Genomic DNA, 27,055 nt, shown 5'->3' with positions numbered 1-27,055 from the left:
TTCAAAAATTCTATTGCTGGTCATGGGGTGGGACTTGTCATGCGATTTTTGAACTGTCAAATCACATGACAAATTGCACCAGTGTGAACCAGGGCTAAAAGCAATACAATTTTTGCATCTACCAGAAACTGAAATATGAGAATTGGTTGTAATGAGCCTTGAACATACTACTTGCCAGGTAGATCAGAGCATGAGCTAGAAGGGGCTAATAAATTGAGCCTGATCTTGCCCAAAACATCTCGAAGATGATTGTGCTGAAGTGTAAGGATATTGCAGTGCCTGCAAGTAACTGTGTTTAAGCCCTGTACACACGCATCGATTATTGGCCGGGAATTTTCGGCCAACGTCCGATCGGCCGATTTTCGGCTTGTTAGTATGATGCTTCCAACAACCGACTGCGACTTTTCGGCCGAAAAAAATCTGGTGTGCAGGCTATAAAATTTTTGTTGGCCATCAACACACGGCCGATTTTCCGTCAGTCAGTACAGATTTCGGCAGACAAAAATCTGATGAGCAAGACTGGGCATGCTCAGAGAAGAAAAAACACACGGAAAGTAAACCATCACATGACATCACTTCTGAAGTAGATTTTTGTTGGCCGAGAAAATTCGTGTGCAGTCTAGGCACATTCCAACCAACAAAACACCACTCTGGACAAAAGTCGGACGATCGGTCGGCCGATAATCGTTGCATGTGTACGAGGCATAAGTCTGAAGTTCGACCCTTCTGTCTCCGTGGAGCCCCTTGGATGGATATGAGGCCAACGTTGTACATGGGGCTTTGATTTCTGCCAAATACAAGTATAAACTAAGTTCTGCCTCCTAATGGGTGTAATGCCTTCCTCTTGACATTAAACTATTAAATACCACAGCTTCAGTGGGCTGCAGAGACTTGGCTTTTGACTGTAAAATACCAGTGGCAGAACATAGCAGTTGAGGGAATGGGACATAATTTCAGCCCTATGTACAGCCGGGGCCTAGTATACAAAAGGAGGCCCGCATAGACTTATGACATTTTTTGATCAATTACCTGATTTTGTTACCTTAGAAACTTTTAATTCAGGTCATCTTTAATGCAGTTCTAAACCCAGAAGCAAACATTTATTATACAAGCAGTCCCCGAGGTACAAACATGCGACTTACATACGACTCATACTTACAAATGGGGTGAGACAACAGGAAGTGAGAGGAAATCTCCCCCTATGCTATCCACAAAATGTAAAAAAAAGAATTTGGGCTGGAGTTGCACTTAAAGTGGTATTAAAGTCTTGGCTTTTTTGATTAAAAATAACAAACCTGTTATACTTTCCTGCTCTGTGCATTGGTTTTGCACAGAGCAGCCCCAATCCCTCTCTTCTTGGGTTCCTCGTCAGCTCCCCTGACCGAGTGCCCCTACAGCAAGCAGCTTGCCATGGGGGCACCCGAGCCGAGCGCTGCTCTGTGTGTCCATTTAGACAGTTGCTGCTCAGCCCCACCCACTCTCTCACTTCATTGGCTCATTAACTTTGTTAGACAGCAGCGGGAGTCAATGGCACCCCGCTACTGTCTCAGCCAATGAGGGAGGAGAGACAGCCGAGTCTCTCGTGCAACATCGCTGGATCAAGAGGGGGCTCAGGTATGTATTAGGTGGGGCTGAAGGGGGCTGCTGCACACAGAAGGTTTTTTATCTTAATGTATAGGATGCATTAAGATAAGAAAAAAATCTTCTGACGTTACAACCATTTTAAAACATATACCTGTTCCAACTTGCATACAAATTCAACAGGATCAAACCTGCAGACTATATCTTGTTTGTAACCCGGGGATTGCCTGTATTTCAGCTTACCAAATCTTAGATGTAGTGGCTGCATTTGTTTTCTTTTTGAAGCTTTATTTTTATCTGGTGATCTGGTCAGTAAGTCTGTTGTTTTTCAGCAGAACAAGCTCTCCTGCAAATATTTTAGTGTTGAGACAAACCACTTACCACTGACAGGTGTGTTTACAAATATCAGCTTTTATTGTAAAGCCTTTATCCTTAGACTCCGTTCACACTGGGGCGACCTGGTCGCCTGACAGGTCGCCTGCCATAGAGTAGCTGTGGACCCGTTCTAATAGGAGCGACACAAGTCGCTCCGACTTAGAAAAAGGGTCCGGAGCTTCTTTGGGGCGACCTGGAGCGGCCTGCATTGACTTCCTGTGAGGTCGCCCCGGCAAGTAGCGTCGCCCCAGTGTGAACGGGGTCTAAAAGAAAAACAACTGCTGCTGCAACTGCAGTGTGAGATGCAGTTTGGCTTTAATTAGTTAGGGTATCTAAATCTGTTGGTACATCGAACACTCCCTTCCCCCCCGGGTGGACAATGCTACTGTCCAAAGGTACTCCTGTGCTCCTTCATTGGGAGTGGGGGCATTCTAATACAGGAGGGGTGTTGCTGGCCAGATCACCAGATAAAAACAGAAGGGAAAAAGACTAAAAAAGAGAACGAATGCAGCCACCACATCTAAGGATTGAGGAACTGCAATATTTTATGTTTTTTTGGTTTTGGGTTTAATACTGCTTTAAGCTGCTAGCAGTTTTGGGTGGGATTGACATTTAAATAATTTTATACCAAGTTCCTTCTTTTTAAAGCATACATTGGCCACCTGATGGGTATTAATGTCATTGTAGGTCCTCTCCTGGAGGACTGGGACATCATCAGCCCTAAAGATGTCATTGGAACCGACTTATTTCTTGTGGACAAGCGTTCATTCACAGCAGCTCTGCCCTTCACTCAGTCCTTACTATCCCAGGTGAGAGACAAGCTCTGCACAATTGAGGAAGACCTCAACTCAAAATGTAAAGTGTAGCTGTATCCCAGACTGTTTTTCACAAATTTTTGAATACAGTGCTGAAGGTATTACAGTCCGCTCCCCTACTCCCCATGAAGATGAACCCATTTGTCACCGGGATAGAAAGTGATATGAAATCCTAAATTGTATGCCACACCAATTGTGTGCAAAGAAGGGTTTTTCTCCCATTTTGGAGCTATATCCTCTCACTTTCTCTCTTTGTGAATAAGGGAAATCTCCCCATCAGGACACAGTCAGAAAAAAAATTCCAGCAGAAAATTCCCCCAGTGTATCCAAATTATAAAAAAAAAATGCTTGGGGTGGAGAGTGGTGAAAGCTGCTTATGAAGCCCTACTTGTTTTTGTCTTGTTTGTTCCTGGCTTCCCTGCTTCTTGAATTACTGACCTGGAGCAAGTATGCAGGTCAGTGGTCCCGACCATCTTTCAGGTTAGTGACTCTTTAATCACTGAGGACCTAAGGCATAGGAAATGCACCTTAATAACATTAACAATGTTTCTTCGGCGTATATGTTATACCCTGCTCCTCTTCTAACCGCTATTCTTACCAATTCTTGGCTGTCAAAATGACAGCCAGAACTTGCTGAGTGTCAGGCAGGCTGTCTTCTGTAAAATGACACATGCAGATAGTCTGCAAGTGTCATTGAGTAATAAAAATGTATTGTCACATTGCACTTACTATATCATTCATATGTAGCTGAAAGGAGTGACCTCTGATCTTAAAGAAACCTTACAAGTAGAAAAAAAAACTTTTTATTAAAAAAAAAAAAAAAATGTGATACTGTTTAATCCCTTATCAAAAGCCAGTTAATCCTAATCAGTCCTAATTAACTCCTTAATCCCCTTTTCCATGTAGCAATACTTTTGATAATGTTTTTGTTTTTTATTCCTTTTGCTTGTTTTCATTCCTTTTTTAAGAGCCGGTTCACATAGGCGCGACCTGACTTGCCGGGGCGACCTGTGAAGTCTTGGTGCGCAGCTCGCACCGCGACCTCGGAGCGGTATGCACAGACTTCATATCATTGAAGTCAATGCAGGTCGCTCCAGGTCGCCCCAAAGTAGCTCAGGACCCTTTTTCTAAGTCGGAGCGACTTGTGTCGCTCCTATTGGAACGGGTCCTGTGCTAATCTATGGCAGGCGACCCGCGGCGACTTGTCAGGCGACCAGGTCGCCTGACAAGTTGCCCCAGTGTGAACCAGCTCTTAGGTGTTGCCTAAATTATGCAAAATTTAAAAAAAAAATAGCCCTTTTTTTCCATTTGCAAAGTACTTTGCCTTTGCTTTGTACCAGAAACATAATTTTAATGTAATTTAACACCACTGCACACTGCAGCTCAAAAAAGCTGCTTCTTCAGGCATCGCATGTAAACTGCTTTCCATTTAGCCTCTGTGTCTTTCTACACTATAGGAGTTTATAGTAGTTGAGTTGCAGGGGAGTTTACAGGCAGAAAAAAGGGTACGACTTGTGCATTTAGTAGAGGAGCTTTTGAGCATTAAAACGCTCAAAAGCTCCTTAACGCACGTTAACGCTAGGAGCGTGCCTGCGTTAATGCATTCTAATGGCCAGAATTCTGGGCAATAGAATGTATTAACGTCCGATTCAGATGCCTGAATGTGCATTAACACCCTTGCAAAATGCGTCTTTTTACTGCGTTTTTGCTACTGCTAAACTCCTGTAGGAAAAAAAAGCATCAAGAGCATTCGGTGTGCATGAGACAAATTATAAAAAGAATACTTTTTATTTACAGTTGGGGCTCATTAACATGGGTGGCCTGGGTGTGATAAAAATAGGTGGTTAAACCACTGTTTTACTACCCGTCGACTTCTCCTCTCATCTGCAATGGCAGCGGGACAGAGTTGTACACATGCTTTGTGCCTGAGGCAAAAACTTTCCCTATGTGTCGTTTGGGGAGCAGAACCCCCCCCCCCCCCTTAAAGCGGTAGTATACTCTAAAAAGAAAAAAAACCCTGCAAGACAAAGGCATAATGAGCTAGTATGCATCGCATACTAGCTCATTAAGAAATACTTGCCTTAAAACAAAGCCCCGACACGGACCCCTGGACACCACTGTGTAATCGGACATGATCCCTCGGCGTCTCTTCCGGGTTCGGCGGCTCCGGCGCTGTGAGTGGCCGGAGCCGTTATGACGTCACCCCGCGCATGCGGGCGGGGTTTTAACTTTCTGGCAACTTCCCGGCAAGGTACTCTGAAGGTCTGCCGGACCTTCAGAGCGCATGCGCCGCTAGCGTCAGCGGCTGCATGCAGTGCAAATATCTCCTAAACTGTGCAGGTTTAGGAGATATTAATTGTACCTACAGGTAAGCCTTATTATAGGCTTACCTGTAGGTGAAAGTCACAAAAATCAGTATACTAACACTTTAAATGCACCCCATTCAAGTGAATGGGGCTGAACTGCAACCACATGTAATGCATGAGGTTGTGGCATGGTGGTGCCAGCTTTTCAGGATTAAATTAGGCAGCGAGCCTGTCAACCAACCCAGTTGGACCGCTATTTAGAGAGGCTGCAAGGGCTGCTGCAAGTTGTAATTTTAAAATGACAACTGTTGAAAATAGAAAAAGCAATTTTTAAAATCATATTGCATAGAAAATAATAAAATATTTGTTGCCAGACAATATTGCTGAATAAAAGCATAGATTGTCATAAAAACACAGTGTATGTATTACTTTGTTGTTTTAAATAATGAAATTGTTATAGCTGAATAATCAGCCCCAACAGGTGATCATATAAGGCATACAAGTGTGAGAGCTCCACTCTTCTTAAAAATCACATAAGCATGTAGCTCCGCATGCTCATAGGAAATCAGCTTACATTATTAGGTAAACAAAAATCTTTGGTTACAATAAATGTCTGTCCTGTATTGGGCACTGATGATGTAGCCAGGGCCACATATATCCATCCTGGGAAGGCTACATCACCAGTGTCTTCCCTCTCAGATGATGTGCACTGCCATGTGTTCCAGGAAATAAAGGAAGATAGATTCAGGTCAGATTCACCTGTGAATGAATTCTGAATGATCTCAGAAATAGTTTAAAACTAATGCCATCCACAAAAGCTCAAAGACCATTGCCAATCTGTACAGGGAACATTTTATTTATTTAGGTGGCGACAGTCACTATAAAATAAAATGTATTTTTTGTAAGAAAGAATAATATATTTAGTGTATCTAAAGCCCAGACTACATTTCTATATATGTATAGAGTGAGAAAGTTTAAGGGTCCGTGCACAGTGGGTTTAAAAAAAACACTGCTTCTTGTCATCCTATGTGTCTATGCACATTTTGATGTTTAGAGGCATATTGTAGGCTCCCGTTTAGAGGCCGAAAAAAGAACCCTTGTAGATTGCATTTTTGAGAGGAGTTTTCTGGAAGAAAAAAATCGCAAAACGCGCCTAAATGCTCTATATTCCGTGTTTCTCCGAAAATAGAAAAGAAAAAAGGGGGAGGGGGGAAAGGGGTAAATATATATATATATATATATATATATATCAATTGGCCCATAATATAATATTATATAATAGGTAAAATCAATCACATGATGGGTGGACAACTCCACAATATAGTAGCGATATTTAATAAACAAGCAAGTTGGGGGAGCAAACCCTGAACATGTATTTCTAAAGCTGGTGCAGCTATGGACCAAGCGACATGCATATTAAAAAAGAATTGCGCACACATGCTAAAGAAATGACTATCAAATATGAAGACAATCCATAAATAAAAATGGGGATTTAGTCCCACCATATGGCCATATCGTGCTCAAGCCCACCACTATGTCAAAGTACCCCATTGTCAGGGGGTCCTACACTATCCAAAAAAAAGGGGTGAATCAAGCCTCTCTAACCCTTGGAGACAACACTCCTTGCTGGGAGAGATGTGCTAATGCACTACAAGGGACTCCTCCTATATCTACTTGATAGTGGACACTGATGGAGTACAGTGTAGCGATATTACAATGGCCATCAACTCATACAAAATGGCATAAAGTATACATATAGTAAAAAGATCATTCTTACATTGACATATCAAAAATCATCAGACAAAACAACAATATGTTAAAAAGTAACTGCACATACTTCTATATATATATATATATATATATATATATATATATATATATATATATATATATACTCCGAAAATAAGACCTACTGTTACTTTTCGGGTAGGGCTGCAATATAAGCCCTACCCTGAAAATAAGCCCTAGTATAAAGTGTTTGTAAAATCCTAGAATCCACTCTCACTGTTTTATATAATGTCCAATGTGTGTGTTTCTGTATTATAATGGTGTCAAATACCTTCGGTACAGCGCCGCTTGGCGCTCAGCTGATCTCCCGCTGCTCTCCTCTTCTCCCAGCTGTCAGCGGGGGATCTCGGCCCCTCCCCTCTGCAGTGCTTGGAGCGGGTCACGGAAGCGCCGAGCGGTGCTGTAACGAAGGTATTTCACACAATTATAATACAGGAACTCACATTGGACATTGTATAATGCTAAGAGAAGAGAGCTCCAGCGGGCCAGGGAAGCGCTGAGCAGCGCTCTAACGAAGGTATTTGGCACAATTCTAATACAGGAACACACACTGGACATGATATAATAGAGTGGATTCTAGGATTTTACAAACACTTTTACTCGGTTCACACAGGGGATTCCTGACAGGCAGGGAGAAAGAGGGGGAGAGAAGACAGCACATTACACGATAAGACCTACCCCGAAAATAAGCCCCACTGTGCCTTTTAGTGCCAAAACTTATAGAAGACCCGGTTTTATCTTCGGAGAAACACGGTAAGCGGGTTTTTTTTTTTTTTTTTAACCCCAGTGTGCATGGACCATAAAACTCCTGTTAGGTTTTACTGTGGCCCATGACCCTGCCTGGGGGACACACCCTGTGTACTGATCAGTCACTTATATAGAAAAGAAGGGGGAATACTAAATTGTACAGTTGTCAACAAAACACGGGGTGAGGGAAATCTCTTCAATGGGCCACATACCCAAAATGAAAAAATTAACAAATTTTAACAAATCCCTTTGGTTAAAAAAAAAGTAAAGTAAAAAAAAAAGTTTTGGCTTCAGATTTTCTTTGAAAGGGTTTTCAGTTTTGTTTGCGGTTGTTGGTCGCTGAGGACCATTTTTGGCTTCCGAAGGCCAAGACTGCTGTTTTTGGGCTTCAAGGACCATTTATAGCCTCCAAGGCAGGAAATACTGTTTTTTTTTTTTTTTTTTTGTCACCTAGGACCGTTTTTGGCTTCCACGATCGGGAGCGCTGTTTTTGGTCATGGAGGACCATTTTTGGCCTCCAAGGGCAAAAAGTTCTGTTTTTGATAAAATCAGACCAATTATGGCCTCCAAGGGCCAGGAGTGCTGTTTTTGGTCACAAAGGACCATTTTTGGCCTCCAAGGGCCTGGAGTGCTATTTGTCACCGAGGATCATTTTTGGCATCCAAGGGCTGGAAGTGCTGTTTTGATAAAATAGGACCATTTTTGGCTTTCAAGGGTCGAGCGTGCGGCTTTTTGTCAACAAGGACCATGTATGGCCTCCCAAGGGTCGGGAGTGCTGTTTTTTTTTTTTTTTTTTTGTCACCGAGGACCATTTTTGGCTTCCGAGGGCCAGGGCTGCTCTTTTTGGCCTGCAAGGACTATTTATAGCCTCCAAGGGCAGGAAATACTGTTTTTTGTCACCTAGGACCATTTTTAGCTGCCACGGGCTGGGAGCGCGGTTTTTGGTCACTGAGGACCATTTTTGACATCCAAGGGCTGGGAAAACCCTTCTGGATTGCGTTTTTGAAAGGAGTTTTCTGGAAGAAAAAAAAACGCAAAACCCGCCTAAAGGCATGTACAAAAACTGCTCTATATAAGCGTTTTGTTTCTACCAAAAGAACTGGCTTTTTTTTTTTTAAGTCCAGTGTGCATGAACCCTAAAACTCCTATCAGGTTTTTATTGCAGCCCATGTCCCTGCCTGGGGCATTCACCCTATGTACTGATCAGTCACTTATACAGAAAAGAAGGGGGGAATACAAAACTGTACAGTTGTCAATGAAACAGGTGGTGAGGGAAATCTCATCATTGGGCCACAGACTCAAAATGAAAAAAATAAATAACAGTGGTTTTAACGAATCACTTTGATAAAAAAAAAAAAAGTAAAGTGTAAAAAAAAAAAAAAACTTTTGGCTTCAGATTTTGTTTGAAAGGGTTTTCAGTTTTGTTTAGAAACTTTGAATATCACTTGTCAGACATCCGCTACCTTTTGAAAGTTTGTCAAAATTGGCTGTCTTCACTGTTTAGAGTAGATGGTTACACTTTGACAAGGGAACTTTGCTTGTGATGCAGGTGGGTCGTACAATTTCCCGTATGCAACAGGCGCTGAGCTGGACGTATGGTGAGGATGTGAAACCTTTTAAGCCACCGCTCAGTGATGTTGAGTTCCACACCTACCTGAACCACGAAGGACAGCTGACCCGTCCAGAAGAGCTTCGTCTTCGCATATACCATGGTGGCGTAGAGCCCTCCTTGAGAAAGGTGAAGAGAAGAGCATTTAATAATCATATCATCATGTTATGGCAGCAGCAATTTTCTAACTGCATGGGGTAGAAGCCTTTTTAATATATAGAAGAAAACCAAGCAACTTTGCAAATATTGCATTTCTTGCCTTTTTTCGTGTGCTTTACGGTATCATTACAGGCCTAAGCCAAATGAAAACATTGGCAGAAAAGACAGGAAACTTGATCTTCTGCTTTACATACATATGTTTTTAATGTTTTTGGAGGCTATATCTATAAATAGTGATTTTTGTGCTGCACTTGTGTAATCAGTGGAGGTCAAATTGCTAGAAGCAGGCGGCCCCTGTATAGATGTATTTAACACATGCATATTCTATGTAGTTCTAGGTGGCCAGATTTGGAAAACAGAACATACATCTAGAGCAGTGTTTCTCAACTGGGGGGTTCCGTGGCAATCTACCTGTCAATCGCAAGCCGCTGACAGGTAGATTGCATCCCCACTACTTACAATCACGTCTGCTTGTAGAGCGGTCCAGGAAACAGAGTGTCTCTGCTCTTCCCAGCCGGCCCCCTTCATGTCCATCCCAGGTGCTTGTATGTGACAGGATGGACAAGAGAGGAGGGGCTGGCCGGGAAAAGCTCACGAGAGTCAGGACTACCACAACTTCCCTGTGTACCTCTGCATGAAAAGGAAACCTCCGTGCTCCAATGTAAGAATGTGTCCTGTTCAAATGTAGGAATGTGCCCTGCCCCCATGTAATTGTGTGCTTTGTTCCTTTGTAAATATGTGCCCTGCTCCCGTGTAATTCTGTGCCCTGCTCCTGTGTAATCCTGTGCCCTGCTCTTGTGTACTCTGCTCCCATGTAATCATGTGCTCTGCTCCCATGTAATCATGTGCTTCGTCTATCATGTACTGTGCCCTCCTGCCTTGTGTGCTATGCCCTGCTTGCCCCCTGTACCTTGCCCTGCTTCTGCAGCCCTGTACACTGCTATCAAGTTGGACCCAGAATTCAGCATATGTGCAGAAAAAAACAAGTACAAGTTTCACATTGATCAGGTACAATTTAATATTTATTATTTTATCTAATGCTATTTTGAAAAATAATTATTATATCTACAGCTCGCAGATTACACCGAGGTTCTGTGACCTGTTGATATGAAAATTATTTCAGGGGTTCCCTGAGATTTCAGACTTTTGCCAGGGGTTCCTCGACGGTAAAATGGTTGAGAAACACTGGTCTAGAGGGAGCCCTGATGTCTTCTTTGTTCTCTGCTTTGGTCTGGATACATGCAAGCTAGAGCTGCACGATTAATCGTTGAAAAGCTGTCAAAAAAAAAAAAAAAGAGCCTCCATGTTTATCAACATTGCTAAGGCTGGGAGATACCTTTAGACTCGATTCACACAAGTCGCGCTCCCTCGCGGTCCATTGACTGCTACAGGACCCGTTCTAATAGGAGCGACACAAGTCGCTCCGACTTAGAAAAGGGGTCCTGTACTACTTCGGGGCAACCTCGGAGCGACTTGCATAGACGTCCATGCAAGTCGCTCCGAAGTCGTGGTGCATGGGAATGTACAAGTCGCCCCCGAAGTAGTAAGCAGTCGTGCCCCCCCAGTGTGAACCGAGCATTAAACACTAATTTTTTTCAATGTATCATTTCATTCTTTTGGATCAAAGGAATGAACGTTGGTCTGTAAATGAGGTCATTTTAACCACTTATAGAGGAAGTAAAGCTTCCTCTGTAACTTGTATCTATAGATGAACCTATGATGAGGCTTACGTATAGGTACTGTATATATCTCCTAAACATGCAATGTTTAGGAGACATTTACTTTGCATGCAGCAAGTGACATCACTGGCGCATGCGCTCTGAAAGACCGCCCGTGCCGTTCATTCAGAGCCCTGTGTCGTGAACGGCAGCTCCCGCACGCATGCACGAGAGTGACGTCATCGCTGCTCTGGCCAATCAGATGACCGGAGGACGCGAACCCGGAAGGAAGACGGGTGAACATGTCGGCCGTGTCAGCAGGGAGCGGGCGGCGCTGCAGGGTTTCGTTCTAAGGTAAGTATTTCGTAATGAGCTAGTATGCCTTTGTCTTTCAGGTTTTTATTTGTTTAATTTTGTTTTTATTATTTTGTTTTTTTGGAAATTTACAACCTCTTAAGACTACGTTCACATCTTGGCGCTGCTATTTACAGTCGTTTTTTCGGCGTTTTTAAGGGCGTTTTTTCAGGCGTTTTTGTGCAGGCGTTTTTAGGTTGACTAGTTAACAATGGAAAAAAATAAACGTCTGTAATCTGCCCAAAAAGAAGCTCATGTACTTTTTTGAGCATTGGGCGTTTTGCTTAAAACGTCAAAATGCTCAGATGTGAACAGGGGCCATTGAAATGAATAGGATTTGTCTTGTTGGGCGTTTTTTGAGCTGATTCTAGAGCAGAAAAACGCCCCAAAACGCTTACATGTGAACTTAGCCTTAAAGACTGAGCCTTTTTCTGACACTTGTCACTTACAAGTTAAAATCAGTATTTTTTGCTAGAAAATTACTTGGAACCCCCAAACTTTTTTTTTTTTTTTTTTATATAATTTTTTTTTTTTTTTTTTTTAGCAGAGACCGTTGAGAATGAGATGGGGGCTGTTGTACTATTTTATGTCTCACTGTATTTGCGCAGCGGTCTTTCAAATGCAATTTTGTGGGAAAACATAGACTTTAATGAATTAAAGAAAAAAACTAAACAGTAAAGTTAGCCCAATTTTTTTGTATAATGTGAAAGATGATGCTACCCCAAGAATCGTGATCTTTATTCTAAGCAAAAAAGTTGTGATTCTCATTTTATCCAGAATCGTGCAGCTCTTGTGCAAGCTCTACAATGTGATCAAACTTTGCAAGGGCTACTAGCAGTTTTAACCTTCACTGACTACATTAATCTATTGCAGCTTACAAGTCCTCATTTATGGTATCTTACACCGAAGGTAATGAATCAAACATGTAGTAAAAGAAGTGTCCCATGAGCTGCGCATCAAAGCAAATCCGCTGCAATATGTTATGTGGCAACCTCAGCCTGGGATCCAACCTGGCCACACTCCCAACATGTTTCACTCTGCCCCCTGGTGCCCCATGCCCCATGAATAAGCTCCAAGAGGCAGAGAGAAACGTGTTGGGGTATGGCCTGTTTGCAGCCCAGGCTGAGGTTGGAACATATCACATTACAGCGGGTTTGCTTCGATGTGCAGCTCATGGGACACTTCTTTTACTACATGCTAACACTTGGAGCTGACACAAGCTCCTTCCCCAGCCGGCACTCACAGCGGTGGGCACAAGACTTGAACCCCTCAATGCCTGAGCAGCTCACACAATTTTCCATTTGGTTCATAATGAATCAAACAGGTGCATGGAGAGGGTGACTTTCAGGTTGTCAATTTTTTTTGGGCAATTACAGTGCACAAAAGGAGAGGCTGAATATAAATAGAACAGTAGCCTAGGCTTCTGCTGACAGCTCTATAATCATGAATCATTAACCAAAAATTAGCTGGGTCGTCTGCAGGTTAATGCCATAATGTACTAGTATGCACTGCATACTAGCACATCTTGGCAGACTTACCTTTCAAATGGAGCCCTCCAGCGGCATGCTGTCACCGTTGCCGGCACTTCGTCTTCACCCGATCTCCAGTTTGTACTCTCCAGCCATTTGAATGGCTGTGCCGTGAAGATGTCACTACTGTGCATTTGCATGGGAATCAAGATCGCGGCACAGTGGTCTGTGCATTGACAACACACTCAGTGTGCCCTGAATGCAGAGCTGATCGCATCTGCCAGTGACATCACAAGTGGCAGCCGCTGTGAATATCTTCTAAATGGCACAAGTTTATTATTTATTATTATTATTCAGGATTTATATAGCGCCAGCAGTTTACACAGCGCTTTACAATATAAAAGGGAGACAGTACAGTTACAATACAATAAAATACAAGAGGATTAAGAGGGCCCTGCTCAGAAGAGCTTACAATCTAATGGGGTGGGGCAGATGTTACAAGAGGTTGTAACAGTGGGGAATGAGCTGATGGAAGATTAGTGATAGGCTTCCCTGAAGAGATGAGTTTTCAGGCAGTGTTGATAGAGAAGAGGAGGGGTCCAAGAACAGAGCCTTGGGGAACCCCCACAGAAAGGGGCAATGGGGAGGAGGAGGTAGAGTTGTGGGTAACACTGAAGGAGCGCTGTAATAGGTAGGAGGAGAACCAAGATAGAGCAGAATCTTGGAGGCCAAGGGAACAGAGTTTATTAAGAAGGAGCGGGTGGTTAACAGTATCAAAGGCCACAGAGAGGTCAAGTAGTAGGAGTATGGAGTAGTGGCCATTGGTTTTAGCAGTTAGTAAATCGTTGGTGAGTTTTAATAAGGCAGTTTCTGTGGAGTGCTGTGAGCGAAAGCCAGACTGTAAGGGGTCAAGAAGGTTATTTTCACTGAGGTAGGAGCTGAGACGGTTGTAGACTAAGCGTTCTAGAAGTTTAGAAGTGAATGGGAGCAGTGAAATGGGTCTTAGGTTGTTCAGGTTGGTGGGGTCCAGTGAGGGCTTTTTAAGTATGGGAGTGATCTGCGCATGTTTTAGAGGGGAGGGGAAGGTGCCTCTAGAGAGGGAGAGATTGAAGATGAAAGTAATGGAGCATAGGATAGAATAAGAGGGTGTCCGTAGTAGTTGTGAGGGAACAGGATCCAGGGAACAGGTGGTTAGGTGGGCATCTGAGAAAAAATTTTTAACCTCTTCAGTAGTAGCCAGTTCAAAGGAGGAGAGTGTTGACTGTGCTCTTAGGCAGGGTATGTTGAGTGGGGAAGATGTGCGTGGAGTGGAGGTGTCCTCACATATTGCATCAACCTTGTCTTTGAAGTGATTGGCAATCTCTTGGGCAGTGAGTGAGTTAGTGAGTAGAGGGGTGGGGGACGAAGCAGAGAGTTAAAAGTTGAGAAGAGCCGGCGGGGACTGGATGACAGGGTAGTAATAAGAGAGACAAAGCAGGCTTGTTTGGCAGCATGGAGGCATGAATTGTATGTTTGGAGAGCAGATTTATATAGGGTGAAGTCCTGCAGGCATTTGGTTTTACGCCACCGTCGTTCAAGAGGACGGCAATGTCTCTTGAGACTTCTACTGTTGTCAGTTTGCCAGGGTTGCAATGGTCGGGGCCTGATTCTGCGTGTAGTTAAAGGAGCAAGTGCATCAAGTGATGATGAGAGTGAACTGATGTAAACAGAGGTGGCCATCACAGGACAGGACAGGGGAGAGATTAAGTCATGTAGGTGGTCAGTAGCAGAATAGAGGAGAGAAGGGTTAAAGTAACAAACTTTCCTACAAGTAATTGTTTGCTGCTTGGAGGGATGGATGATTTGAGGCAAGGATACAGTGAAACTGATGAGATTGTGATCAGAGAGAGGAAATGGGGTGTTGGTGAGGTTGCCGGCAGAGCAGAGATGGGAGAATATAAGGTCGAGGGTATTACTATTGGAGTGAGTGGAAGTGTGTGTCCATTGGGTTAGGTCAAAAGAAGAGGTTAAGATGAGGAGTTGAGTTGTAGCTGGGCTGTTAACATTGACAGGAATGTTGAAGTCACCAAGAATGATAGTGGGTATTTCAGAGGAGAGAAAGTAGGGTAGCCAGGCAGCGAAGTCATTGAGAAAGTGTGATGCTGGTCCAGGCGGCTGATAAATTGCTGCAATCCTTAGAGAAATGGGAGAAAACAGACGAATACAGTGTATCTCGAAAGAAGAGAGCGACAGAGGGGGAGGATTTGGAAGGACTTTGTAGGTGCTTTGCGGGGATAAAAGGAATCCAACTCCACCTCCTTTCTGTCCGTTTACAAAATATTTACAGTACCTACAGGTAAGCTTTAATATAAGTTTACCTGTAGGTACAAGTGTATAAGCAGTAGGTCATAGCCTCTATCTTCCAAGCTAAAATATTTGTTTTATTTCGCATTAAGAGATAGATAGCGATATATATATATATATATATATATATATAATCTCTACCATAAGCCATCGGCTGTAAAATGCCGGGAAGTGACATCACCCATAGACTTACTTTGGGGCTTCCGCTGTCGCTACCGCTTTTGCACCCACCTCCAAAGCGAAGCCGCTGCTGACAGCTCAGCATGGGATGGGATTGGATTGGATCGGATAAGCTTCAGAAAAGGTATGTATAGTGAGTTTTGCTTTACAGGGATAGATAGGTTAGTCTTGGATTGTGCCTGCAAGTAGATTTAGAGATTTTAGTTTTAGGTCGGTCTTCCCTTTTTAAGTGCTCTCAGTGAACAGGTGAACAGCAGTGTTCACAAGCAGCAAAATTAAATCAAATTAGGGCAAACACAGCTTTCGCTGCTGGAGATCGGATCAGCTTCAGAAAAGGTGTGTGTATAGCAAGTTTTGCTTTACAGGGTTATATAGGTTAGTCTTAGATTGTGCCTGCAAGTAGATTTACAGATTTTAGTTTTAGGCTGGACTTGCCCTTTAATGGGCAGTAAGTGCATTCTTATTACATAGAAGAATGGCAGTCAAGTAAATTAAGCACCCAATGAATCTGGTACTCCTCTGTTTATGTCCAGCCTGTCCATGATTGTTCTGCAGACATACTGACAGCAAGAAAACCCAAGTGAATATAAATCAGAGAGGTGCATTTACTGTGGCTTTTTTTTTTTTCTAAAAAAGATCATAGCATGCATCTTGTGGCAGTTTTAAACGGTGTCCAGTAACCATAAGTATGGTGAATATTATAGCAATTCAGTAAATGTATTACTTTTTGCTTGGATTTGCCTATTTTAAATTTTTTCTTCTGATATGTTTCCCATACCCTCTTTAGATTTGAAATTCCCTTTCCCTGTGGTTCCTGTATTGTTTTCTGTCTTCTCCATGCAGGTCGTCTGGCGTTATTTGCTCAACGTGTACCCAGATGGGCTAACAGGACAGGAGCGCATGGATTACATGAAGGGTAAAACCCGGGAGTATTATCAGCTGAAGAGTGAGTGGAGAGAGAGGTGCAGCCAGGAGGACCTGGAGTTCATTCAGGGTAACGTAATGAAAGATGTCCTCCGAACAGACCGCACTCACCCGTATTACTCTGGTTCTGAGGATAATCCTCATCTACAGGCCCTGCACGACCTGCTTACCACCTATGCCGTTACCCACCCACAGGTGTCTTACTGTCAAGGTATGAGTGATATCGCATCACCTATCTTAGCGGTCATGGACAATGAAGCTCATGCCTTTATCTGCTTCTGCGGCATTATGAAGAGGCTTGAGGGCAACTTCCGCATGGATGGCGAGTGCATGTCCGTGAAGTTCTCCCATCTCAAACTTCTCTTGCGTTACTCTGACCCAGAATTCAACACCTACCTAATGTCACGTGGTGCTGATGACCTCTTCTTCTGCTATCGTTGGCTGCTGCTAGAACTTAAAAGGGAGTTTGCCTTTGAGGATGCCTTGAGAATGCTAGAGGTCATGTGGAGCTCTTTGCCCCCAGATCCTCCAGAGAAAGAGGTTGAGCTGGTGGGACCTCCCTGCGCTCCAGGGGAGTACCGAAAAAACACGAGGAAAAGGCACATGATGAGGCCAGACCGTGGCCTGAGCCCAGAGGAGGAGGCAAATGAAGTGGTGGAGAAAGAAGTGGAGGAGGTGACGGAACACAAAGAACCTGTTGCACTGGAGGGGTCTCCAGCATTGAGATGTTCTCTGTTGAAACAGGCAAGCTTCGGGGAGTTCAAATGTTATGAGGAGAATGAACCACGGTCAAGTTTTGAGACTGATGATCTAGTAAGTCCTACCTTGCAGGTCAGACAATCCACAGAGGAGGAAGAGGATGAAGAACAGTTATGGGAACAGGAACCTCTCATAGGACCCGATTCCCTTAGTGTCACCAAATCCATATCTGCTCTTTCTTTGACGTCTTGCTCCCCCACTTCACAGAGCTCAACATCTCTTGAAACTGCGGACCAAGCTGGTGAAACCTTTGCTGCTAAGCCTGAAAATGAGGTTGTGCCAGAAGCTGAACAGACTATGGCCACTTCTCCAGCCCCTATCAGCCTTCCCCCACCCCAGGAGTTTGGACGCGGAAATCCTTTTATGCTGTTTTTATGCCTTTCCATCTTGCTGGAACACCGCGAGCAGATCATGAAACAAAACATGGGTTACGATGAGCTGGCGATGCACTTTAACCGCCTGGTCAGGAGGCACAACCTGAACCGTGTGCTGCACCGCGCCAAAGCTCTCTTTGCGGACTACCTACAGTCTAAGGTGTGGGATTCCGAGGAGGGAGACGAGGCCGCAGCAGAATCACCTTCCACTTCCTGACCACCTCCTACGTCATTTCATAGCTGGATGGGTACCAATGTTTCCAGGCAGGGAACAATATAGTAAAAGGGATAGAACAAAAACTACTCTGCAGACCAATATTTGCAAAGAAGTCCCTAGCATATGTTGTATCGCCATATTTTGAACAATGACATTTAGGAATGCAAAAATGTTTTTTGCTGGCATTAATGGGATGAGCGGGTTTGATTTGTCAGACCTAGCTAAAACAAAAAAAGAGCCAGTAAACACCAATTTAACTTCTAGGAATTTTGTTTTGCAATTTTATGTGGCCACAAATACAGTTGAACATGTCACACAACAAATATGGTACTGCTACTTCCCTTCATGTTAATCGATGTCATGTTTCGGTGCCGCTACACACTAAAAAGTGACATTTACATTCATGGCAATCTTTTATAAGCATCAGTTTCATATTTGGCGTGCAAGGTACTTTTTATTTTGGGATTTATCAAGGAACCACTAATGTTTGCCTGTATTGCCTGCAATTCATCTTATGGATAGGAAACTTTATTTATATTTTAAGTTTACACTAAGCATAAAATCATTTTAGGATGCAAGTACTATGGCAAACAAGCAAATTCAGTATGGCAAAAAATAACATTCAAAGCTCAGTAGTCCCCAGCAGAGTTCACTTGGTTCCGAGTTGGATAAACTGAAATATGATTGGCTACTATGGGTTAATGAACTTGCCCATCATCTTGGTTTATCAGTTAAGGACCTAGAAGGATGCATTTTAAAACTAAGAGCCTGGTATGGAAGAGTTTGTGTATCTCTGGTCTTGGTATTACAAATATCATTGGCTGTGTTGGATTACATGGGAATCCTATATTTTGGAGGCCAAGGAGCAGAGGCAACTTGACAACCCATGGACCAGAATTATGTAGACGGAGTACTATTTAGGAACATGCAATAAAGCTTGGTGCAAACGTGTAAAACACTTTAGCAGCAGTTTAAGAGATGGACACTAGAGGGAGCAAGTGGATAAGCATTTGGGTTTAGGTTGTAAGGCTTTGTTTTCTTAAAGTGAACTTATGATTTAGCCATGCAAGGCAAAGCGTCAGGTTCACTTTAATGCCTTCACATCAGGTTATGTTTATTTTCCATTTTTTTTCTCTGCCTTTTCCATTCACCACTGAGATTGAAGAGAAATAGCAGGTACTTCTGAGTATGAGGATCATGTGACTCCCTTCACTTTCTTTCAGGTGACCGTGCTGGTGCTTGGTGATTGGCGCAGTGCTGTGTCACGTGAGTGCGGGGATAGCCTTGTAAAGCTCCGGCTCTGAGCTTGCACGTCTTCTTTTTTTTCACTGCTGGCAGTGGATGGAACAACGGAAAGTTAAAGTGGTTGTAAACCCTCTCCTATACCCAGTGAAGTGAATAGCCTCAGGTGATACCCAGAGATGAAACAAATCCTCCTACATAGGTTTTACTTGAATATCTGCTGTCTATAAGTTTCTACACTTTTTGAAAAGTGCAGATCATGTTAAAAATCTTTCTTCCTCTTTCGGCAGCACATAGGGGTGGGTGGAGAGACTGGACTTACATTGTGTGAGAGCTAATTGGAGGAAAGGGACACCCCCCACCTAGGCAAAGGAACGAAGGAACATGCAAACCTGTATTCTGAATAGACAAGCTGTGTGCTTATCTCCCTCTAAGCTCCCTCCCTTACATAAATGTGTCAGAGAACTTCTCAGAAGTGAAGTGATGCTAATAACGGAGGAACGAAGCACCAGAGAGAAACGTCACTTAGAGCTTTGGTGGAGAGAGATATGTAAACACTACAGATAGATGTGCTTAGTCCAACTTTCATGAATGTAGTTTACAACCACTTTAAGGTATAACCAAAGGCAAACTTTATAGGGTGGTCAGGGGTTAGAACTATGGTCAGGTATTTATTGCTGTCTGTACCCTCTTTAGGGAGATTTACTCTCTCTAAAACTGGGTACACATGGGCAGAATGTCAGGAGATGTTTGCTGGTTCAAAAAAAAGTCTGACATTTTGCCAATGTGTATGTCGGTCTGTCTGATTGAAGCTGGCCAAAAACCAGCTGCTGACCGACTCCTGATCAGCGCTCTCAGCCAGTGGCAGAGAGCGCTGATCGGAGTGTTCTGCCGGGGGAGAGGGCGCTGTAAGAAGACATCAGCTCAGCGGGGAGATCGCTGAAATAACCTTTCGTTATTTATGACAGCGCCTCAGACCAGAGCCGTTCGTTTTTATTTCTTTTTCAATGAATAATGTGTACCCAGCTTTAATGTCTTGATCACCAGTGTCACCAAGAATGAAAGTGAGAATAAATAAAAAATGAAGTCTTCACCAGAACAGGAATAAAGGGGAAATCTTGCACTTGTTTCTGAAACAGCTGTCTTAAAGGGGACATTCCTCTCTTGGGAAAGATATCCTCTCGCTTCCTGTTGAGTGTACAGTACAGGAAATTAAGGGAAATCTACCGGTGTCAAAGATAGCAAAAAAAATAAAAGCTCACAGCAGTTTTAATCTATCCCGCCTGTATCTAAAATGGGCGGAAAAAAAATGACCTCTTAAGGTTTTTTTTTTTTTTTGCCCTGATAAAGCACCGAGTAATTTTAGGGCTGTATGGATAAAATTTGCTAAAATAATGGATGAAACAAAGGATGGCTGCACTTCCCATACGATGCAATTACTGTTTGATGGTTTTGATGAAGCACGCAAGTCGTGTGAAATGCGTCACCTTTATTCCCCTACTGCAGAGATCTCCAAATATTTTAAACAAAGGGCGAGTTTATTATCCTTCAGACTTTAGGAGGGCCGGATTGTGGCCCGCAGGGCAGTAAATGTCCTGGGCTCGGCATCAAGGAGAATAAATATGGCCTTAGGTTTGGTGGTCAATAGGAAAAAGGAACAGTGTCCCCATTAGTAGGGGGAATAGTATCGCATCATTGGTATTGGTGGAAGAGTTATAAGAATAGTGCCTGATATCAGTGGGAGGAATAGTGCCCCGAGGGCCAGATAAAGACTAGCAAAGGGCCACATCTGGCCCTCGGGCCGCAGTTTGGAGACCCCTGCCCTACTGTATGCCGTTTATCATCTGTGCTTGCTTTTATATCTCCTGGATAAACTGTAATTGCTTTGTATGGGAAGTGCAGCCATCCTTTGTTTTGTTTCGTCCATGACTCTCTGCAGCATTGACAGGGTGTGCACCCCATCTCAGGAGCTTGTTCATTACTTCCAGCCTAGCAGGCTCACCTGGAGCAGCGGTATTTGTTCCTTTACTAAAATAAGAACTGTCTTTGTTGCATATAGTAATTAAACAAATCAGGGAGACACCATCCGTGCAGTTCCCATGCCTCTGACTGTCAGCTAGATGGGGAGAAAATAGATTTCGTTTTTTCAGTGTGCAGTCGCCTCTCCCTGGCATGTCATAGCTAGAAAGGTACAAATCAGGCATTTAAATCCCATCTCCCTTGAGGTCATACTAGCTGTTTGGTTCCTGCGTGAGTAGTTCTGCCAAGCAGCATGATCTAGTGCAAGGGGTGGATACTTTATGAATATGTACTTTTTGAAGGTGCTGGTAACTGGGCCCAACTGCTCTAAAGTGTTATTTGGTTTTAGATTTCCTCACCACCTTGTCTAAAAACATTATCCTCATTTTTTTTCTATGAGAATACAGAATTTTGATATCTCCATTTGGTATAATTTGGGTAATATTGATTTGGGGGGTAGGGTTTTTTGATTGAAGAGGGATGTATTACCATATAATAGAATGTATTGGGGGTGATGTATATACAAGGTGCCTGACAATGTCATATTTCTAGCATAGATGGGACAGTGGGAAATAAATTGGTAGCTAGTGATAACCGACCATGGTTAGGTATTGTATAGCCTTTATAATAATATAGTACAACCTATACGTGATTTATAGCATACGTGACAGTGTATCAGACCCAAGTATATTAAGCACATAGAACAAATAGCAATGGAAATATTTCAGTGAGATGCCACAATGTACATTCCCTGCTGTGGCCCTTTTCCTTCATATTAAGTAGAACAAATCTTTGTTTTTGTCTGCACTTCCTTATTGATTGAGCGCAGATTTCATTTAATGACCCTTGAAGAGCACTTGTCTTCCGTGCATGAACTGGTATTTGGCTCAGGGCGTACCGCAAGCCAGGTAGCCAATTTGTCTAAAGCTGGCCGAACACATTACAATCTGATTGTTCAATCTTTCGATTTTAGAATAAGTAATGAGGGCTGGGTAGAATCCAGTTATACTATCACTATACCTTTTTAGTTTTGAGCGGCAACTAAAGGAGCAGGAGAAAACACAGGAGTCTTGCAAATTGTGTCCCTGCTGGTACTAAACCCAAGATTCCAGTTCTGCAAGGCAAGAATGACAGCAATTTAGCTGTAATTTACTGGTAACGTGCAACATCTTCGAGAAACGTGATGGGCTATGTTCTCTGCAAAGGAGACAGGTGCACTTGAACCAAAATAACTACCTGAAAACGCCAATTATAAAAGGCAAGGCAGAAAAATAAGGGGCAATTTACAAAAACGGGGTCAGTTGGGTACCTTTGCAGTGCAAATACAATATTTGCATTGATGATAAATGTGCACCATGATGGTATTTACATGCACCACCAGCTAATGTGTAACCAGATTCTGCATGCCAGTTGAACTGAGTGCAATTAGCCAGCACCTAGTTATTACAGCAGACGGTGGAGGTCAAACTGAACCTATTGCAGGAAACCGCCAATATTCACAGAAGTCCAGTAAATATATCATGCAAATAAAAAATCATGTCCATGTCAACTACGTCCTTATACTTGATGCAATCAATGGTTGTTACTACTAGAGCTGAAATTTCCAACTAAGATTGCAAGTTGACACTACACTGGGCTAATAGCACACTGCTCTCTGCTTTGTAAATCTCCCCTGTTCTTTGTACGCACCTTACATTAAACTTCATAGGGTGGGAGGAAGTCAGTATTTTCCAAAAACTGTAGAGGAGGTTGGGGTGTCTGCTGCCCGGTCCTCGTTCATTTCATTCCAGCCTTTAATTTTGCACATGGGCACCGTGCCTCTTATTTATTTATTTAGTTCCGTTTTAATTATGGTTTGTTCTTAATTGTGTTTCGTTGTACTGTTCTTTTTTTTTTATGATGTTTTTTGGTTTTTGCCAAAGAAAGGTTTCTTAATGTACATGTGCGACAAGGATCGAGGAGGGAACCAATTGATGGCTGTACAACACTAATCCTCGGACTGTGGCAATGTGTTAGTTTGTAAGCGTGGCTTTTTTTGGAAATAAATTGTTATTCTGTAAATGGGGTCTTCCTGAAGTGTAATTCCAGTCCAGTTTTTTTTCTTTTTTTTTTTTTTTTTACTTTTGGATAGAGTGGGAAAGGATTAGGAAGCTGGTCAGGTTTTCAGTGCTATCTGGGGCTCTGTTGGAGACATTTTTCCTTGTCCTGATGAAAACCTGCAGCAGGGACACAGAAAATTTTTAGCCTACCTTGAGAAAAAATAAATGATTTGTGTTGCTGTTGGAGATTTTCTCTCACTTCCTCTCTGATGAAGCTGCGGTCACCATGGTAGGACGTGAGGGAAAATCTCTAACATGGAGCACCTGATAAAGTATAAGTGGTTCTAATGCTTCCCCTACTCTATCCAAACCTAAAATTAGCTTTGGTTGCACTTCAATTAATCTACAGGGATGATATAATTTGCATACTTGCATTGGGCCAACGTGGCCCAATTTAAGCTCATGTGATACCTGATCAACCTCCATGGAATTCACTGTAATAGCCCTAGCTATGACGGTGATGGCCAGAATCTTCCCACTGTGCTGAGGACCTCTACCCATGCATTGTTGCAACCGACTGTAGTTACTATGCAGAAGTACTGCTTATCACAGCTCTGCAGACACCTGGAATATCACTGCCATCACTGTATTTGACTGATCAACCTGGATACAGCCAGCATGCCGGGTTTTACCTGCGATTATCGCTAGCGGGTACTCTAGCAACTAGCAATAATTACTGTCTTTTCCCGGTGGGGATGGCATTGCCACTGGGAGAAGACAATGGGCCGGCAGGAGGGAATCTCTCATCAACTGTCTGTCGATGGGATAAATCGAGCAAATTTATTTATCTCTGTGTATGGCCAGGCCTAAGAGGAATAGTTAAGTGATACAAAAGGTAATAACTGTTTATTAACCACTACAGTGATTTAGAGCTTCACAGAGGGGAATCGGGTATTACATATGCATACTTACATTGTACCCAGCTGGCCCATGGTAAGTTTGCAAAATCTTTCATCCCTGGATGTCCGCTTTAAGCTTTAAAGGTAAGCTGTCAAGAAGATTTAATGGACTGACTGACTTGAAATGCTGTTGAAAATGCTAGTTGCCTGCCTATCTTCAGTCCTTTGAGTCACTGACCTTTAGCAGCATGCAGTGACTCTAATAAGCACTCCAAATCTGTATACTTGTTCCATGTCAGTGGCTAAAAATGCTTAGAAACCAGTGGTTTGCACCACAGCCCTGCGGCAATCAGTCAGTTTATGTAAGCTTACATGCCTTGCTATATAGCTTCCTTCTGTTCAGCCATGTTGTTATATCTATCATCAGCTAAGTGTATTTCTGTTGTCCTGGGATAGCATATAAAGTCGCTTTCTGGATACAGTAGACTCTAATGCAAGGAGCAAAGCTAATAGTCTGGATCCCAGAACAACAATAACGCCTTTACCTGAACACTTGCAGAAGTGCTTTTACAGATCAACAGGTTCAGTCATCTGAAGTTAGGAAACCCCTTTTAAAGCAAACCTGTATTTTGCCTATGTAGTGAATAGTAAAATGTTCACTTTAATGTCCCTTCCCTAGCAGCACACTCTCGCCTTTTCTTTGCTCCCTACCACTTTGTTTAGTCATCAGGAGCCAAGAAATTACCTTGTTCTTCTGGGTATGGAGGAACTTGTGACTCAGCCCATGTAGCTGCCTCTGTGATTGACCAGAGCTGTCACGTGGAGGTGAGTCCTTAACCCTTTGTGTAAGCTCCAACTAATGTGACCCTGTCGGCTGAACAGAGTGAGAGGGAGTTAAGGAAAGGAAAAGGCCAGCACAGTGGCCTAGTGCTTAGCACTTCTGTCTTGCAGCACTGGGGGTCCTTGGTACGTTTCCCCGGCAGATTTCTGCGTGGAGTGTGCATGTTCTCTCTGTGTTTGCATGGGTTTCTTCTGGGTAGTCTGGTTTCCTCCCACACTCCATAGACATGTTAGGTTAATGGGCCCTAGCATGTGTGTTTGTGTATGTATGCATATAAACTTAAATTGTAAGCTCCATGAGGGCAGGGACTGATGTGAATGGTACAGTATGTAAAGTTCTGTGTGAAATTGTTAGAGCTAGATAAATTCCTTTTAATAAACAGCTGGGGAAGGCACATTAACGGGAGCCTACTACTAGGCACACATTCTCTTTAAAGTACTTTATTGTCTGCCAAATTTCACAGGTTCTTAATTTCTTGTTTTTTTATGGGAAATGACTGGTCTATCCTACTGGCTCTAATTACAGTGACAAGTATAAATGTAAAGCGTTTCAGAAAAAACCTTTTGGTTTGGTTGCTGATCCCCTGAAACTGCTAGTTTTTTGGCTGTCATGCTCATCTCCAGGCTTTAATGCTTTCCTGCACTGCTCAGCTAGAACAAACTTGCATATCAGGACGTTTTTCATGTTTGCTGCTGGATCGGGCATACCAGCCAGGCAATTAGCATTATCAGGAGATCAGACTTATATCTTTATTTTTCACATAGTAGTGTTTTACAGTAGACAAATTTACCAGACTTTGAGTCATAATAACCCATGGGAGGCTTTTGGAGTGTATATATAAATTTATGAACACAGGTTGGTGGCTCTAAAGAGAAGGACTTGGACCCAATGTAGAATCCATATCTCACACTTTGGTGTAAAAAAAACCCTTTGTTTGTAACTAAGGGATATTTGGGCAGACACACAGCTGTTCATGTGTACATATATTGCCTATTAAAAGTATTCACCCTTTTGGAAGTTTTAATCTCCCAGAATGGCCAGGTAGGAGTCAAGATCTGAAACCAATAGAGCAGGGGTCTCCAAACTTTCTAAACAGAGTGCGAGTTTACTCTCCTTCAGACTTTGGGGGGGGGGGCCGCGAACTGTGACCATTGACAGTAAAAAATGCCTTGGCGTCAATGGGAATACACAACGCCCCATCATTGGTATTTGTGGGAGGAATATTGCCCCATTTGTTATCAGGGGAAGGAATGGTGCCCCATTGGTGTCAGTGGGAAGAATAGTGTCCTACCATTGGTGTCAGTAGGAGCAATAGTGGCCCAAGGACCAGATAGAGGTAAGCAGAGGGCCACAGCTTGGAGGCCACTGCAATAGAGAAGTGTGGCTGGACATAAAATAGTCTGTTCACTCGCAATCCTTATGCAGTCTGACTGATCTGGATCTGTTCTGAAGAGGAATGGTGGAAATTTGTGTCCAGATGTGCAAAGCTGATAAAGATCCATACACACACTGAAGACTGTAATTTTGCTACCAAAATTGCATCAGCTAAGTACTAACTTTAGGAGCCCATTCACACTGTTACACTGTGTTAGCACATTCGTATTAGTGCAAGTAATGCCATTCATTAATGTGCCTTGCATTAAGACAACTAGTTCAATTGAACACACCAAAATGCACCGAAAAATGTACATACATACGCTCACGACAACGTGTTAGTGCATTTCCTTGCGCTGCTGTGCAAGTGTGTTGATTTCAGATGGAATGGCAACACCTCACTCTTACCGCTTGTAATGCTAATATGCATTGCTGTAGTAGAGTGGTGTGAAGGGAAGCTCAGGTCCCCATAGACAGCTAGACTGTGGGTGGTCCTATAAGCACCACCCAGCTTTTGTAAAAGTCAGTTTAAAAATTCAGGTCAGGTGGAAAATTATGAACCAAACAGTGACTGCATCCTATCAGATGCAGTTACTGTTCAGGTATTCAGACAGCCGCGGGTGTCACAACAGTCTGAATACAACATCTGACAATGTGGAGAGGCTAAACTTCTCAAAAAGGTGGACTTTGTAGGCATAGCATGAGGTGGTATGTATCAAAAAAATTACTTAGTTTTATTAGGAATACATTAAAATGCAACAAACATTGAAAAAAAAACGAAAAAAATACCCTCCATCTAAAAAAGAGTCAACCGATACCCAATCCTATTGTATGGAGGTAAAGAGCCACAACACATCATAAAGCGTCCTGAAATCCAACAGTGAATTCAGTAGATATAGTGTCAATGTAGATCACCAAAAAGCGGCCCCTATGTTGCTCCATACATTAAACGTCTACGCGTTTCGCGAGATATACTTGCTTCT

At 42.9% G+C, this 27,055-nt stretch overlaps 1 protein-coding gene across 1 annotated transcript in view; it reads left to right on the top strand.

The window, feature by feature from the left end:
- The window catches only part of TBC1D25 (TBC1 domain family member 25), a 38,761-nt gene extending 20,227 nt beyond the window's left edge, over positions 1–18,534 (top strand). The window contains exons 4-6 of the mRNA XM_082264026.1: positions 2,644–2,765; positions 9,162–9,350; positions 16,228–18,534. Coding sequence (XP_082120152.1) covers positions 2,644–2,765; positions 9,162–9,350; positions 16,228–17,658 — 1,742 coding nt within the window. The 3' untranslated portion in view covers positions 17,659–18,534. The remainder of the gene's footprint in view (positions 1–2,643; positions 2,766–9,161; positions 9,351–16,227) is intronic.
- Positions 18,535–27,055: the final 8,521 nt, after the last annotated feature.

Source organism: Pelophylax lessonae, assembly GCF_965119305.1.
Source record: "Pelophylax lessonae genome assembly, chromosome: 7".
Taxonomy (NCBI): Eukaryota; Metazoa; Chordata; class Amphibia; order Anura; family Ranidae; genus Pelophylax; species Pelophylax lessonae.
Note: the sequence above shows the minus strand (reverse complement) of the source record. Positions and strands in the feature narration are given on the sequence as shown.